Source organism: Alosa pseudoharengus, unplaced genomic scaffold (assembly GCF_046254945.1).
Source record: "Alosa pseudoharengus isolate Yale_2024_CS ecotype anadromous, Long Island Sound unplaced genomic scaffold, YU_APseudo_1.1 YU_APseudo_1.1_scf_15, whole genome shotgun sequence".
Classification (NCBI taxonomy): domain Eukaryota; kingdom Metazoa; phylum Chordata; class Actinopteri; order Clupeiformes; family Clupeidae; genus Alosa; species Alosa pseudoharengus.
Genome location: NW_027468620.1, coordinates 27583043 through 27601204, shown reverse-complemented (window position 1 = coordinate 27601204; position 18162 = coordinate 27583043). Strand labels below are relative to the sequence as shown.

The 18162-nt window shown below is 40.2% G+C and overlaps 1 protein-coding gene across 1 annotated transcript; it reads left to right on the top strand.

The window, feature by feature from the left end:
- The first annotated feature begins 805 nt into the window (after window positions 1-805).
- Window positions 806-13166, top strand: slc22a7b.4 (solute carrier family 22 member 7b, tandem duplicate 4). Its single transcript, XM_076285199.1, has 10 exons — window positions 806-1186; window positions 2531-2634; window positions 2778-2932; window positions 11173-11341; window positions 11654-11777; window positions 11868-11974; window positions 12067-12281; window positions 12396-12504; window positions 12648-12854; window positions 13058-13166. The coding sequence occupies exons 1-10, from the start codon at window positions 806-808 to the stop codon at window positions 13164-13166; spliced, it is 1680 nt and encodes a 559-aa protein (XP_076141314.1).
- Window positions 13167-18162: the final 4996 nt, after the last annotated feature.

The following is an 18162-nucleotide window of genomic DNA, read 5'->3' as shown; positions in this document are numbered from 1 at the left end:
AAAGGCAGGCTGACAGACTGGATTTCCTATGTTAAGAGCCTAAGGAACCAATCCCAGCAATTTATGGGATACTCAAAGCATCCATATACAGTATGACGAGTTGGGATTGAGACTGTTGTCAGAGACGGAACGAATAAACTCCAAAATGAGACAAATATGTAGAATTATATATCCGAGCCATTTAACTGCCATGAAGGGATTTTTTCATGAGATGAGTTTTTTAGGGGTTCATCAATGCCTGGAGTGGGTCTTTAATATAATCTCATGAATGTCCTGTATTTGAACCTTTCTTAACGTTGATCAGTGTGTTCTTACTTGTCACTCAGTTAATGTAGGAACTAGTCAATTCAATCCGTATTGATATTTTAAAGCGTGTGGTTGCTTTGGTGATTTTGATTTAATTAAAATCACTGACTCATCAGACAATTATTTGGATGTTTGCAGAATATGACTAGAGCATGTCATGTCAGGTGTTTATGACCCCTGTATGACTTTATGCTCTGGATTACTGTTTGCGTAGTTGGATTGTTTGGATTACAAACTCTGAACTGTTAGATGTAGGATTTTTGCCTGGCAACCTGTAGTGAAGAACCTCATCAAATCTCAACTCGTCTCTCTGTCCGAGGCTGCATTTCCAGCCTCACAGCTATTAAATGAATTGATGGTGACTGTGGGTTTGTTTAAGTGACACACTGGGGTTGCCAGGAGACAGAGAGGATTAGATTAAATGCTTTCAAATATTCAAAATAGATTTAGTCATCTGATATATCACTGACACTGATAAAAGGTTGATTTGTGGGGCAGGATGAAGTTTGAGAACATCCTAGCAGAGACGGATGGATTTGGCCGGTTCCAAATTGCCCTCATCGTACTGTTGGTGGTCCCCCGCATCACGCTGCCCTGTCACTTCCTGTTAAACAACTTCATAGCAGCCACCCCATCACATCACTGTGACCTCAGTGGTCTGGATACAGAAGGCGTCTTTCAGAATCTGACTGCGGAGCAGAGGCTGGCGGTCAGTATCCCGGCACGGGTAGATGGGACACCCTCCTCATGTCTGATGTTCCCAGAGCCCCAGTTCCACCTGCTGGTCAACTCCTCCAACGCCACGACCCTTCCTGCAGGGCCATGCCAGAATGGATGGGTGTTTGACAACAGCACTTTCAGAAGCACCCTGGCTACAGAGGTATCATCAGCAGTCCATCTCTGTCTCTTTCACTCATAATGTCCAACTGCTAAGCACATACCCTAGTCATTTCAAAAAATAATTATATCAGCATTTTATTTCATTTCGCATGAAAATATATTCCAAAATATTGGGCATTGAAGATCAAATATAGTATATAGGTCCATAGGGGAATTATCTACAAAAAAAGGGCCAAGTCGTTACGCGGTGGATAGAAACAACAAAATTGGTACAGACACTACTCATGATGTATCCCATCATTTCAGAAGGGGTGCCCAACATTTCTGGTTTATTATACCGCCAAGGGAAAATCCAAAATGGCCACCAAAAAAGACCCAAGGATAATAAAACAATACATAGTTTGGGCATCATGGTTTATTCTGCTGCTTTTTTATTATTTTGCATTTAATATATAGATGGCTAACCCATCATATGTGCAAGATGTGCAAGATAACCCATGGAAATATTCTTACATGCCTTTTATACAGCTTTAAAAGGGGGAAAAAACAGGCTAAAACGGTCAGAATGACATGACTCTCCGAATGAATGCTCATCTGAGTTTTAAATTATTATGACCACCGCGCAGAGAAGCATCCAGAAACAGGTTTGTCTGGGTTCCCCCAGGTTAGCTAAATACCACCTTGACTGTCTTGTTAAATACAAAAATGCCTACAGCAGTGTAGTGAATGTGCTGAAGCTTTGGTCTTTGCTGAATTATCATACATTGAAAGCCATTTAGAATAGGGAGGACGTGTACGTGTTCAAACTTTCAAAGTCAGCTACAAAACCATCAACAAAACCAGATTGAAAATACACATTTTGGAGCATTTTGATGGATATCAGAGGTCCTGTGGAAGGACAACATTACTTGTGTTCAATGAGGGAATGCAGACCATGCTCAAGGAAAACTAGTGTGACTGTAATAAAGGGGCCGTTTCTATGACAAAACTAGTGAAATACATTTCTAAAGATGTTTGACTAATCTGAAGAATTTGAATTTGCATGGCCATTTTCCACAGAACTGTTAGAATTGCTCAGTCCTGACAGGTTTGAAGGTTTCCATGCTGCTGAATGGCCCCAACATCACTTCTCAAGATACAGATGTTTCTCAGGAATGTCTAAAATATTCTCAAATAATATATTCAATGCTAAGAAAAGACCTGGTAATGAAGCAGAACCATCAAGGTCCTCCAAACTCCAAAAACCTTATCTTCCTCTTTATTGGCCTTCAAGTTCAAAACTCAACAAGATGATGAATTCACTTAACACTTTGGGAGTCACTTTTCTCTTTCCATCTCCTCCCACTGCTCTGTGTCTTTACTATCTTTGTTTTGTGACATTCAGTTTGATCTGGTCTGTGATAAGAGACAGCTGACCAAAGGCACTGCCACAATCTTCTTCGTTGGAGTCATGCTCGGGGCAGTGTTTTTCGGTGTCCTTTGTGACAAGTAAGGAATTGTTTAATTAATCTTCAAAAATAAAAGTCCCAAAATGTTCTGTGGTAAAACCTACACCATAATTCTATATCTGTGATGTTGTTTTGTCTTTGATTAAAGCATTTTTGACATGTCCATCGTCTCTTTACGTCCAGGTATGGTCGGAGGAGTATGTTGCTGGTGTCCTACACCTCTGCTATCATATTCAGTTTGATCAGTGCCCTATCAAACAGCTACATCATGTTTGCAGTGTTTCGCTTCCTCACTGGCTTCGGAATTACAGGAATTAGCATTATTACCATTGTCCTCAGTGAGTATACCAGTTTGTTTTCCAAAACCACAATGAAATGTACAATCTATAGCCTACATTAAATAGGTAATATCTTATGTGTTTACTAAACAGACAAGACAACATGCTTGACAGCGAAAGTAGACATAAACATGTTGAGCACTATTACTTATACCTGTGAAGCATAAGCTACTTGCTCATCTGAATCTGTCTTGTGCCACCTTCCAATTGTACCATACCACTGTCCCGTGCCACTCGCCTACTGTCCCGCAGCACCCGTCTACTGTCCCACGCCACTGTCTCGTCGTGCCACTTGACAATAGGAAAGTGACATTTGACGTTAGACGAGTAGTGCAGGACAGTAGGTGACCGTGGGTGCACCACCAACAACAGTACAGTACAGTTTTTGCTCCTATATGCACTTATTAAACTAAATAGGCCTAGTAGTCTACACTGTTAGACAAACAATTAAAGAAAAAAAACAAGCATGAATAGGCTCCATGCATCATTTGGTGGTCTTATATTCTATTAAGTTTCACCAATTATGATATAACCTACATATAACAGCTTAGGGCTATTTGTCATATCATAACATGTGTCCTCATTTGTCATATTTCCTAACTGGTGAACTCATGGCTCTTCGAATATGCTGATTGCACTGGTAGGCCACTTCAAGCAAACAATTTCTCATCAGACGTTACAGGTGCACACTCTGTCAGGCTATAGGCCTAACAGTGGCCAATAAAACATTTCGAGCCATCAAAGGCTAAACACAGGCTGACTTTGCATGGCTTTGTTCCGTAAACGAAACGAAACTGACCCAATGGGCAGATGGGCCATGTGGTGTCTAAAGTTGATAGGATTGACTTGAACAATAATTGAAAATGTGTATTGCCTAGTGCATTATTAGTCTGCCAAGCCATCAGGATTTGCAAAAATAGGCCTATGCATCATGTCTTTAAAAGGAATTCATTTTGTAGTATGGATTTTAATGGCAAAGGTAGGCTACCATTTCTGGAAATATTTCGGTTTGCACAAGAACTTTTCAATAGCCTATGCCCCACGGTGCCAACCTATGGATCAGTCTAGTCAGGACATTTTATTTAATTTAAGGCACATGAATCTCACAACTTACAGAATATGTAAAATACCCATAACATTTGCCTACCACTGTGTTAATCAAAAGTTGCAGTTGTAGCCTAACCATGCGCTGTGGGATAGCCTACACGTTTTGTAATAAGCTGACTCAAACCGACCAGAACATCTCATGAACCAAACACAAAACATCATGAAAACGTTTTTTTATTTGTAGGCTACAAACCATTGTGCAAAAGAACATAACATTTAACACAACAACATAACCAACAACATAACTATTTAGAACATATGTACATACACTGTCCGCTGACAGCTAACGTTAATTGGTACAGTTCACCTTCAGTCAGTTGCGTAGGGACAATAGCGACGGGTGTGCGCTTTATCCCCCGTTGCCTCACAGGTAGGACACACGTAGCTCCTCAAAATAGGACAGAGTACCTTGCCATCTCTCGCTTTCAGTTTGTGACTGAGGTAGATATCGGGAGTTTCTCCGTTCTGTCGACAAAATCCACACCCATCCCGCGAGTTCCGATTGGTGCTGGTGCTGCATACGCTGTTCTCAGAACTGCTTGTTGAGCGTTTCTGGTTATTGGCAGGTGGAGCAGGCTGTTCGACATCCACCACCGGTAGGCGCTGTTGGAAGGCATGACCTGTTATCCTCTGTGTCCCACTCTCAGTCTGTCCGAGGTTTTCCACAACTGCCCCGAGTTGAAGATAATCTCGCCACATATTAAAACATCCGTTCAGTCGGAACTTCTCGGGCATAAACGGTTGTCGTAGCATCTTGTCAGACTTTGGGCATGGGGGAGAGCAACGTTTAAATAGCCCTTGCACCCCGCCGGTAGCATGCTGCCATCATACAATGTAGCAAATCGTGCAGTCTGACCGTCTCACCCTGTCTGGTCCTGAAAGTTTTGCAACACTTTTTGGATGCATTAATCAAGCCGTGCACAGTCAAGTCTTGCATATTTAGCATATGCATCCATTAATCGGATGTCTTTCAAATAAGTGAGGGTGAATTTAGTGCAGCCTGTACAGTGTGCCAATGTGACCCAGTGGAGGTTCTGTGACTTCTACCATGCACGAAGTCATCCTGTATTGTCACCAGATTTGACAAGATTTGGGATCAATTAAAAGAGCAAAATACTGCTCAGCTAAACATGTCAGATTCATAATTCCTAAGAGTATCCTACACACACTTTTGCCTTATTTTTTATTTGAAGCAGTGCTGAGAAAAATGAGGATCGTAGGCTATAGGCTATTTCAAACGTGTTTCCATTTTATTTTTTTCTACTTTGATAATTTATCTTTAAAGTAGCTCGTCTTTAACGTGGGTTTATCAAGGGTTCACAACATTACGAGACTAGGCTTCTGGAGCAGACGGCAGTAAAATCGGTCAAAAAGTAGCGGAGTGTTTTGATTAAAGCAGCGTGCTGATGACTTTTACAGTGTTTCTTTTTGCATATGGCTCGTGCCCTTTACGTCAGCCCTCAGTCTTCCCTGAGAGAAAACACTCATTAGCCTACGCAACCATTCGCCAGTCTGTCACCATGAGATGTGATCAAAGATAGTCTACGTCATATGTGTTACAGTGTTTTAGTCCTAGACATGCTGTCTGGAGATGTAGCAAAGAGTAGGCCAACATGAAATTGTTGATTACCAAGTGGGATTACCTGCTAAAGTTTGTTTTGTGATAGCTAGGTTAGGCCTACGGGCGCTATATCCTCCAAGCCAGTGCGTTTAGCCTACCAACAAGAATGGTTGAAGACACCTACCGATGCTGAACCGCATGCTGGTAGGCAGGCTATTCACCCTTATTCACTTGTAAGTGACAACTGCAGAGATGACACTTGAGACTTTGAGACTAGGCTACTTCTCTTTCTGGGTATACTGATTAGCCAAACTAGTCTTTTCAGAACGTAGAGAGCCTAGTATATTGTTTTTAAAATTGTTAACATTTTAAAGTTGTTAAAATTAAGACTGACTGTAGTCACCAGTTTGTTCAGTTTATAACATGTTTTGTTTATAACTTAAACCAACACACTTTTCCACGACATTCTAATTTTTGAGCCTTTACCAAAATTTGCTTAGGGGATATATTGTAGGCCTGATCCCTGCTCCATCTGTTATTAAGAATGCTCTGCTTCTCCTCGTCAGAGTAGAGAATAATTGCATTTATAAATTGCAGTCATAGGCTGCAGAGCTTAAACCTTCTGACACGGTGAGTGTCACATCTATTTCTCTCTCTTCTCCTCCTTATAGTCTACATGTAGGTCCTGAGTAAGATTTGTATGCACTTCATTTAGCGGAGAATATCTCAACTGTTATAGATAATATGACCCCATTGAACAACGTGGGATGTGTGCCAAAATCTCTACCCGGGACGAAAAAATGAAAATGACCAATAGGTGACACTATTATCACACTACAAGTGAATGGGACTTTTTTTCCCTTTATAGATAGAAATCCTCATACATTTCTACCAGTTTAATCGTAATATTAAGATAAATACTTTTTGTATTACACTTTGTCTTAAAAATAAAATATGCATAAAATAAAATATGCAAATTAGGCAATGTCTCATTAAATATGTGTACATATAAACTCTTGAAGCTACAGATTTTCTGAGGTGATCACAATGTTTACAATGACCATGTAGTGTAAGTGTAAGAATTCTGTTTTGATATTTTGATTGTGTTTAGATGTTCAGTGTGGATGTTGTGTGTGTGTGTGTGTGTTTTTTTTTTTTTTTGGGGGGGGGGGGGGGCTGTCCTGTTTAGTGCTGTATTTAATGGGAAATTATAAATACAATTTTATACAGACAAGGGACTGTTTTTTAAAAGAAAGAAAACAAGCATTTGATTAATATACAGATTTTATATCCAACATTGCTATTATCATTGGGACGTTAACGTAAAGTGAAACATCCAGAACAACAGGTTTATTCCCTGTATTGCAAGGTAAAACTTTCACAACAGAGTCCAGGTATGGGGATTATGATGAGATCTCATTCAGTGATAGGATTTTTACAACTATTGCCTCCCTTGCATTTGCAGTACTTGTAACAACGGATACCAGCTACCCGACAGGGACACCCATTCTTGTGTGCACACTTGGGGCAGCCGTGGCCTACTGGTCAGGGGTTCAGGCTTGTAACCGTAAGGGTTGCCGGTTCGATCCCCGACCCAGTAGGAAAAAGGGTTGAGCACTGCTCTCTCATGCCCACATCCATGGCTGAAGTGCCTTTGTCAACTTTTATGCCAACAATTGCAGGATTCTTCATGTTTTCTTTAAACGTGCATGTAGGTTTGTTGAGACACAAGGAGAGGCTGTGCAAAGGTGCACATAGCTCTACAATAAATTCATTCCATCCAATGTAAATAGTAGGCCTACAACATAGAAAATCATTGTGTTTTAGTCAGTGTTGATATTGTAGTGGGCCGCCACAAATAAGTCAATGTATAGGGTCAAATGAGTAATTGGTATGTACCAACTTATCTGTTCTTTGTGAGGAATAATGCATATTTAACGATATATTGCCTCATTTGCATATTTAATTTTATTTTATTTTTTAGGCAAAGTGTAATACAAAAAGTATTTATCTTAATATAAAGATTAAACTGGTAGAAATGTATGAGGATATTTATAAAAGGGGGGGGGGGGGGGGGGTCCCATTCACCTGTAGTGTGATAATAGTGTCACTTATTGTGGTCATTTTCACGACTTGAGTCCCAGGTAGAGATTTTGGCCCACATCCCACGTTGTTCAATAGGGTCATATTAGTCTATAACAGTTGAGATATTCTCCGCTAAAAGAAGTGCATAAATCTTACCCAGGACCTGTACTATTACTATTTCTCCTCAAATGTCTGATGTCTCTCTCCCTCCCATGCTAGCATTAATATAGCTTGTTTCAGTGCTAGGTGCTTCTCCACTGAATTTCAGCATAACATTTCCAGTACAGGTAATTGGTGGCCCTATTGCATCTTTGTTGTAGGCTATTTAACCATTGTTTTGACATGTCAGAGGCAGTGATCTGATTTACTTGACTCTGGTCATTCAAAAGACTGCCGGTCTCGGAATCCTACAAAGTCTCCTGAACAGCCAGGACAGGCTCTATGAGAAACACTGACATAAGAGTCAGGGAATGGTTGAGGGAGATGCCCAGGTGTAACCTGGAAAACAAATATTGATCTCAAACAACAGCCAAATACAATAAAAGTCTGGTTTGAGCTACCCACCCCAACCGCCATCCCAAGTGGAGCAGGCAATAGTGGAGGGAAATCTACATCACCCTATGCAGGCCTTCTTGGAAGTATTATAGTGTGTTTGGACATACTATAGAAGTACTTTAAGACTGTACTATAGGAACATAGAGAGTAAGGATATTCTAGAGGTATTCATAGTGGTCTTATATACTACCATAGAACTATAGAAATCTTATAGGGTTACTGTAGTCATTTGTCTGGTGAGTTTTCGCAACACTGTCAGTGCATCATGACTGACAGCACATGACTGTGGTATTGGATGCTCCTCAGCACATGACTGTGGTATTGGACGCTCCTCAGCACCTGACTGTGGTATTGGACGCTCCTCAGCACATGGTATTGGACGCTCCTCAGCACCTGACTGTGGTATTGAAAGGGATGGCACAGACACTCCTCAGGATGAGAATTGCGTTGGCCATCAAAGGTTTAAATGTGTATTGAACATTAGGACAGAATGGTGAAGCAGTGGTAATTATCAGAGGTGTGGACTCGAGTCACATGACTTGGACTCGAGTCAGACTCGAGTCACGATTTTCATGACTTCAGACTCGACTTGACAAAATCAGAAATGACTTGTAACTCGACTTGGACTTCCATGCTATTGACTGGAGACTCGACTCTGACTTTGCCCCTTCGACTTGTAATCACTTGACTCGCAGAATGGGTAAAATTATTTCTGTTTTACAATTTTCTGCCCATACCAACTTCAGCAGCCTCAAGTTCATTGTTAACATTACACCTGCATTGCAATGTTATTTTGCATGGAATGCAGGTCTCTTATCTATTGTGAGAAGGGATGAACATCACTGAACATGCTACCATTTGTCGTCTGACTTGGATCATGTGATATTGTGATGGATCCTCTGATCCCTTTGATGTGGTTCGATGGGTTCGATATAACCTAAACAATTTAATTTGCTCCACGGAGCTAACAGAAACTATCAATAAATCATCATCAATGACTGATGGCATTTCAAGCTACACCCATATCAGCGCTGTGTTTTGCAACATAAATATCAAGCTTTCATTTGCGGTTTTCTATCACTCATTTGCACGTCAGTGGGGGCCGTATATTCTGTACTGGAGCATGTGCTTGCTGCTGAGAAAGTCTCACGCACAGAGGTTAGAAGGAGGATGGCTTTGCATTTTCTACCAAAATACTTTAAAATACTGCCAAATATTCTTGGTAAAACCAATAGCAGAGGTGAACAAAGTAGCCTACACAATTCCTTTACGTAAGTGAAGGTACAGATACACCTTATGAAATATTACTCCAATACAAGTGAAAGTTGCAAAGTCAAAATGTTAATTGAGTTGAAGTAGAGAACTATGCTGTTTTTAAAAATATTCAAAAATCAAAAGCACAACCATTTTTCCTTTTTAATGTAATATTTTTTATACACAATAATAAGATGTAAATCCTTTGGATGGTCAATAGGTCGTCACTAGCACTGTGTGCACATGAGTGCATTCAAACTGATAATTTTGACAACAAAGTGCGCTGCAAGTAGGCTACACGGATGGTGCACTCATAATGGTAAACAAGTTGAGTGTGGAGCGCTGGACACTCTTCGCCCTCAATGATCGCATGACCATGATGATAGAACACTTTGTTTAATTAATGGTCTAAAAAAATTAGCCCGCATTTGTCCTCTTTCTTCAAATCCCTATGCAGCACTGTTATTATAGTAGCCCTATTGGTATAACAAATGACTAGATATTTTTATATTGTAAAAAAGGGGCGGGGGCATTTACGTTCAGTTGTGAAGACCAATACTCTACATAGCCTACATAACCTGTGTTGCTGGCGGCACTGCATTCTAAGCCATTCTAACATTTTGAATGACAAAACAGCTATGGGGTGTGTAACATAGACTTAGAATGCAGTGCAGCCAGCAACATATTTGAGGACATTGAGCACAAGGCTCCAGGCATCTTGGAGAAGAATGCACTGTAGGCCTAGTTCTTGACTTTTTGGGGACCAGTTGGGGCATGTTTCATGTCTCTGTTGCTGAGATAGTTTCGATCGTCAAAAGGTCAGAATCGCCAAGCATCTTGTAGGGGCTGTTTTTAAAGAGTAGCCTAGAGATTGTCTGTGCTGTGGCGAGTGAAACAATCTCTAGGCTACTCAAGCATGCCCCAACTGGTTCCTGACAAGTCATTAACTAGGCCTACAGTGCATTCTCCTCCAAGATGCCTGGAGCCTTGTGGTCAGCTGCGCGTCGGGGTCCGGTTCGCCCTGTCAGGACTTATTTTCCCAATAATGACCGACGTTCTATACATTATCCCTTACGTCAATATGAGAACTTTTCCATTGATTTAGGTATGCACATTGCTGGCCTTACAGTATTGAATGTGGTATGGACAGGTGTGTCTGTTGGGCACACAGTTGGAAGTTGGAAGTTTATTTGTTTTCTGATGAGGTGTTAACGGTCAAACGGGGTATGTGCAGAACATTTAATAGTTGGAGGTTTCTGGTAGGCACAGTTGTTAACCATATCCATAGCATCAGGTCATATATAGTGGCCAAAACATACACGTTTGGTCCAAGAAAGATTTATAAAGAGCGAGCGCTTGAGTGCTTTTTTTGAGTTTTCAACTTTTTGGTTTTATTATTGGAGTTGAGTGTGCCTGCTCCTGTGTTAGAGTTTTGTTCATATCATTATAGTTTTGGTTGTAATTTGTTCATCCCTTGTCAGTGTCATTAGACAGAATAAAACAAAAAGGGAAAGAACAGGGCTATGTAATACGATTAGACTCTATTTTTAAAACATAAACATATACAAACACACACACACACATATATATATATATATATATATATATATATACATGAATTTGTATATGGGACATCTTGTTTCTAATCTTGTTTGATGTGCATTGTTTTGGCCTGAAGGTGTGGAGTGGGCAGACATAGAGCATCGGACATTTATTGGAGTCTTTGGGAGCGTATCCTGGACTCTAGGCAACATGTTGCTTGCAGGGATTGCATACTTGGTTACTGACTGGAGAATGCTGATTATCACTGTCACCTCTCCTTTAGTGCTCGCAATTCTGACTTGGTGGTAAGAACTCTAAATGTGTGCCATGATAGTTTATATAGGATTTAACATAACCTTTGTGATTAACCCCATTTCAGTTTTTGATGTACCAATGTTGTCTATTGCAAATCCTTCAAATCACCAATCCATCAGTGATCTAGTTAGTTTCTTTAATTACAGTTTGAACAATGAAGTTATTTGCATGAAATAAAAGGTGAAAGCCATGAAACATTTTATTTTGAGATGCAGAAAGTTTAGCAGGTTAACCAATAATAATTTATAATTTAACAACTGTTTAAACTATTGTGATGTGTTCATTCATGGCTGGGGAGACAGGTGGATTCCAGAATCGGCTCGCTGGCTGATAGCCGCTGGGAAACCCGAAAAGGCTCACTACTTCCTCCAAAGATGCGCCACCATTAATCGCAGGGAAGAATTCTCTACCAGAATTAAGCCAGAGGTGGGATCCTTTTCTTAAAAAGTCTCTGTTCCGTTTGACAAACTATTGTTGTTATGTGCTTCCTACACTGATAGTACATTTCCTGGTTAGACTTTATCGAGCATCGTATCCGTGGATCAGAAGCACAGCTTCACATACCTGGATCTGGTCAAGACCCCTCGCATGAGGAGACTGACTGTACTCACAGGCATTGTGTGGTAAATGATGTGACTGTGTGAGTGAGTGAATGAGTGTTGTATGAGTAAATGACTTAAATAAACCTGTTTAACATCACATGTGTCTCATCTAGGTACGGAGTCGCATCTACATACTATGGCATCAGTTTGAACATCACTGGCTTTGGACTGGACCTTTATCTGACTCATTTCATTTATGCAGCCATCGAGCTCCCAGCCAAGTTTATCACCTATTTCAGTCTTAATGTCATTGGCCGCCGATATAGCCAAATGGGGACACTGCTGGCCACAGGGATATGCATTTTGATAAACATCTTCACCCCCAAAAGTAATCACACAAACACACACAGAAAGAGACAAACAAAAAATATTGCTGTTTTTGTTTTCTTCAACCAATGATAAAGAAACAGGATTCTGGTTGGTGTGTGTGCATGGGTTTTAGGTTTTTGGATGTTTCGCACCATTGTGGCAGTGTTGGGAAAAGGTCTTTCTGAGGCTGCGTTCACCACAGTCTTCCTATACACTACTGAGTTGTATCCAACAGTGGTCAGGTTAGCCATTTCACTTTCAGTTAAGTGAGAGCTACCTCACATATTGTGACTGATGAAATCAAGTTCAAATTGAGAAAATAATCTTGGACACTGACACATTAATCTTGGATTAATCTGACATACTTTGTTGTGTCTACAAACAGACAAAATGGTGTTGGCTACACCAGTTTCATGGCTCGTTTGGGTGCCTCCATTTCGCCTCTCATCATGCTGTTGGAGGATGTGTGGAAGCCTTTCCCTGAGGTGGTGTTCTGCTCAGTGGCCATTTTCTCTGGACTAGTGGCATGGCTTCTCCCCGAAACCCTCAATGCACGGCTGCCCGAGACCATCGATGACATTGAGCAAACCAGGTGTGCTCAGAATCGGAATTAATCACAAGTGCATAGCCTAATCTATAATTCTATAGGCCAAATACCAAACAAAGTTAAACCCATATCAAAACATAGTTAGACACGTATTGTAGACGTATAGGCACGTATTGTATCCTAATAATAACTTGGCTCTAACACACCCCTTCAAATCAAATCTAAACATCTTTGTATTTTTCCTGCAGAAAACGGTCCATCTGCTTGTCTTCTCAAGACCAGGTAAAACTGAAGCCCGAACCAGAGGCACTAAAGCCAGAGGTTAACGCGGAAAAATTAACCATGATGGAGTCGTGATAGTGTAACAGTCTTACTATGGACTTTTTACCAAGAGTTTTTTATTGCCATGTGATAAGATTAATAAAATATTTTATCACTGATTAAAAACCATTTGAGTTATTTATATTACATATGAACTACAGCTGCAGTTTTTAGGCTACATAACAATATTACCAATAATGTTACTGTGTGTGTAAAACAAATATTAAGGTATGGCACGGGAGCAATTACATCAATGAAAAGTGCATTAACACAACATGTTTGATGAAATCAACTGTAACCGTGCAGATTGGATTCCAGATTAAATAAACCTGGATGCATGATAGAGTAACCCTGAATGAGTGAGTCAGGAAGTGAATGAGAAACAGTGATTGGTTGAGTGAGAGATTGAGGGAAGGAACGATAAAGCAGAAGAAAAGAGGAGATGACAAAGACAGATGAAGAAAGAATCTTGCTGCTGTACATCATTCAATTCAATTCAATTCAAATTCAATTCAAAGAACTTTATTTTTCAGTTAGGAACTTCACATGTGGAGGAGCAGCAGGGTGTGTCCATACCCAACAATACATACAATAAACAAACACACACACACACACACAACACACACACACACACACACACACACACACACACACACACACACACACACACACACATCATCAGCCCACACTAGACATATGGCAGATAATAAAAACTTTGCTGATCAGTACCAATCAGTGTAGCCACCACATCCACAAACCAAGGTTCGCGATATTCTTGCTCATTCTTATCCACACTGTCCACACCATGATAATTTTAAAGGGGCGTAGCCAACTTGATGGATGGGGTGGGTCTTCTTTCCCAAACTTGTGGACCTTTTTAGTGTGCTTGCACAACCACTGTTCGCTGACAATCTCATAGAACCAAATAAAGTATTTTAAATTGGTGCACAGAGTGTGAGTGGTAGTGTGGTATATTTTTTATATAGATTTCTAATTTAATTAAATGTTTAGTTTAACTATGCATTGGATTAATTTTGACCGCGGTATGTGAAAGAGAGAAAACATAGTAAAATAGCTGCATAGTTTGAACGATAGTCCCCATTCATTCTTTAGGTCCCGTGTCTCCTCGTTTATAAAGTCTCTGTTGTAGTCAGATCATTATAGGATGCTTCTGGAGTGAAGTTTTAACAGGAACTTCAGGGCTAACCCCCTTCACTTCAACTGCAGGTTGTGAACAACATGCAGACGTAAATATCCTTCAGTCTGAAGAGTTACAGCTTTATTCTCTGGGGGCGGTGGTAGTGTAGTGGTTAAGGAGCTGGGCTAGCGTGCAGTAGCCTAAAAGTTGTCGGTTCAATTCCTGGCTTCCACCGTTGTGCCCTTGAACAAGGCACTTAACCCCAAGTTGCTCCGGGGACAATGTGATCCCTTGTAATATAGCTGACATATGTAAGTCACATTGGTCAAGAAGTGTCTTCTAAATGTAATGTTATGTAATATTAAATGACTAACAGTTCTAATTATACATCTAGCTGTTTTACTGTGAAGGATAGTAGATGTATAATTTGAACTGCTGGTCATTGAATAAAGCCTCAACTCTTCAGACTGAAGCATACTGCGTCTGTTTGCTGCAGATTCAGATTCAACGCAGATCCACAAATCCTTCGTTCATGGTTTTTGGGTTCATAGATTTATGGTTTTGTAGTCAGCGGTGCAAGACTGGAATAAGATGTGGCACATGGAAGCATTGTGGAAGTTCCTTAATAAGGGGAGCACAAAAATGAAAGTGTTGCAGCTATGCTTTGCAGAAATGGTGCATATGAATGATTCACCTTATTTGATTAACATGGGCCAAATCAAAATAAAGTATTCATTAGCCTAATGAAATGATTTTATTTAAACATAGTATACCCACATAGAGCTATAACAAATACAAAGAAGTAGTTATAACTGTCCATCAACAAAAGAGTTGGGGCAGAGATGTAGACTTTCAGATGGTGTGGGGTGGGCCTGCATGTGTATGTGTGCCTATGTGTGTATGTTTTGTGCACTGTTTCACTGAGACAAGTCTATGACAATAACAAAGTGGGCACATGCTCCACCAGGGACCAGAACCTTCTATTCTTTATCAGCTCATAGGTCTAAACGCATGATCCACCAGGGACCAGAACCTTCTATTCTTTATCAGCCCACAGGTGTACAAGCAAGTAATGAGGGTGATGCACAGTACCATTTCTCCTCCAAATATGGTGTGTAGTATGACATCCAAAAAGTTCAATTTTGCTCTTGCCTGACCAGAATACATTCTCTCAGTATTTCATAGGCTTGTCCAAATGTTGTGTAGCTTTCAACGACCTTCGACATGTTTTTCTTCAGTAATAGAGTCATGCGAGGTGACAATTGAATTTACTACTGACTACTGAATTTCCCCTTACTTTTTTGATTTCCCTTGAATTTCCCCCTTAATCAAGGAATCCCTGAATTAACAACATATACATAAAACATAAAATAACAAAACAGTTGTGTTGATGGGGACTGATGTGGATATGTTGTCCATTTTCTTATATCTATTCAATCATGTCTGGTCTATTATTAGATAGATAGATAGATAGATAGATAGATAGATACTTTATTGATCCCCAGGGGAAATTCAAGGATATTAGGCCTACCTCTTTTCAATCCATTATTATTAGATATTTTTTTTGTAAAGAAATAGGCCTACATCTATCCCTTATGTTATGCCAACATATTTAATTCACCTGCATATAGGCTACAGTAGCCTAGATAGAGGATTATTGACATCTGCTGTTGTCAGTGTGCAGGCTATCCCTTAAAGGCAGTTTAAAGGGATAACCAAAGTGCAGTTTCCTACCCAAAGCTATAAGTTGCTAGGTCGGCAATCATCCAGAGAAGGCCGCTCAGACAATGGCAGAAGTGTTCGTCATGTTATATTTTTTACAGTCTATGGTTATGAGTTGATGAAAATGTTTTTGGAGACGTAATGTTAAGGTCGAAAAACTCTCGTCACTTTAGCTGATGAGCTCTCACCCCTCGCTGCCGTTCGATGCTTTGCTGAATATTGTCTATGGTGTAGCTGTAGCCTACCTGTAGGTCGGTCGTTGGCACCTTTATTTGCGACCAACCGAGACAAAAACATGGAAATGTACGTTTTAATTCGTCAGTGAACTTACACTAAACAAGGAAGTTTGCGCTATTGAGGTGACTGACTGACCAATTAAATGTTTGAGATTACTATCGACCAATGACGGTAGCTAAGGTCAGGCTCAACACCCTCCACTCAATGCAAAGTAGGGGGAGGGCGTGACTATATGTGAATGAAAGACATAGATATATAGGCTATCCATGAATGAAAGAGAGAGCAATGCAAATTCGCTGTAAACACGTTTGAAGCTAGAATAGGGGGGGGGGGGGGGTAGTAATGTGGCGATAAGGTTCAAATATGGATGATCAGTTCAGGTTGAGTCCCCTTGTGTTCCAACAAAGTTTGTAACATTAAGAAGCTGGAAGGCATAAATGTAACAGCCTAGCCAACAATTTGACAGAACTACCCCACGTCCATGGGTGACTGAGCCAACTTTGCAGAAAGCTGTCATTAGCCTACTTTTCAGAAAATCAGTTCGTTGCTATATCCTTATACTGTTACAGTGTTATTAAATGAAGATCATAGGGACGGCTTAACGATCAGGCACTTTGAAAGTTATGCGTATCCATTTACAACTGCATTGGACTAGGTTGCATATCCATAGGGGAACGATTGAAAGCATTCACACAGAGCCTGTGTGATCAGTGATAATCGAAACAGCCTCCCCCAAACATGTAGACTCTCTCTCAGACTGGAGAAAAGAAACGTTAAAGAGCACCAAAATAGCCTCTGCAGCTACCCTAAACAAACGTCGCTTAGCTCGCCGCTAGTAACATTCTTTCTCCAGTTATTTTTTCCCCCTCCAGGCACAGGACCGAAATAGACCAGTGGACAATCCGTGCCACGCAAAGGATAAAGTCTTGGACTTGCATGAAAAGATACCCTGATCACTGATAATGGTCATGCTATGTTTAGGCCAGTTTTACCCCTGAAACAAGTGACAGATTAAATGTAGGCACTTCGAATTAAAAGACAATTACGGTTAGGGAGTGGTTCCCAAAGTTTTTTTTTTTTTTTTTTTTAAAGGGAGGCCTGCAATGTTAAATCAATCTATGCCTAGGCTACTTGAAAAGTTTTGTAAGCGGTGAAGGGAGTTACAAAAGTCAACGCCTGTTACAAAATTGGTCTATTTATAGAAAGGCTACTCATGTCGTAGTGTATAGCTAGGCTGTGCGCCAGGAAGATGGTCAATCGCCTGTTTGACTATCTGTGTGAGAGAAGGCAGTGGCTTCAAGGTAGGCCAGCGACTGGGGTGTTTGCGCATAGATTGCGAGCGACAGGCTCACAGTTAATTTGATCTATTTTAGATCTGCTAAATGTCAAGCTGGGTGTGAAATCGATTAACCTACATCAAAAAAAAAAACAAAACAAAAAAAATGAAATGGGCATGTGGGGACCTCTATGTGATTTTTGCATGGAATCATGGAATTGAATATGCTAAGAATGATAAAAAACTGAATTCCAGATGACAGTTCAGCAGTCACAGCATTTTTTCTCAGATTATCAAGATGTAAGAATCATATACAGATTATAGATGATATGAAAGTTATGGTTAGCTGTCCACATCAAATCATAGGTTAAATGAGGATATGAAAATATGCAATTTTTAGTAAATTGTAAAATCTGACATATTTCAAGAAATATGTTTGACCTTCTGAAGCTCTCTAAGGATATATATATATATATTTCTGGCCATATTCTAGAGCCTCAAGGGACATTTTGTTCTTATTTTGTTTTTGAGCTCCTTTCGAGTTCCCTCACAATATTTTTGTGTTCCCTCACAAAGTATTTTGAGGGAACTCAAAACTAAGGGAAAGCAAAAGATGTGTGGGAACACAAAACTTCTTGTAATGGAATGCAAAAGTATTG

What these genes read in the sequence shown, in the direction of transcription:
- slc22a7b.4 (XM_076285199.1), top strand. Translation starts at nt 806, where the DNA reads ATGAAGTTTGAGAACATCCTAGCAGAGACGGATGGATTTGGCCGGTTC. An exon ending in GAAGCACCCTGGCTACAGAG is followed by an intron (nt 1,187 to 2,530) that starts GTATCATCAGCA and finishes TGTGACATTCAG; the next exon opens with TTTGATCTGGTCTGTGATAA. An exon ending in CATTATTACCATTGTCCTCA is followed by an intron (nt 2,933 to 11,172) that starts GTGAGTATACCA and finishes TTTGGCCTGAAG; the next exon opens with GTGTGGAGTGGGCAGACATA.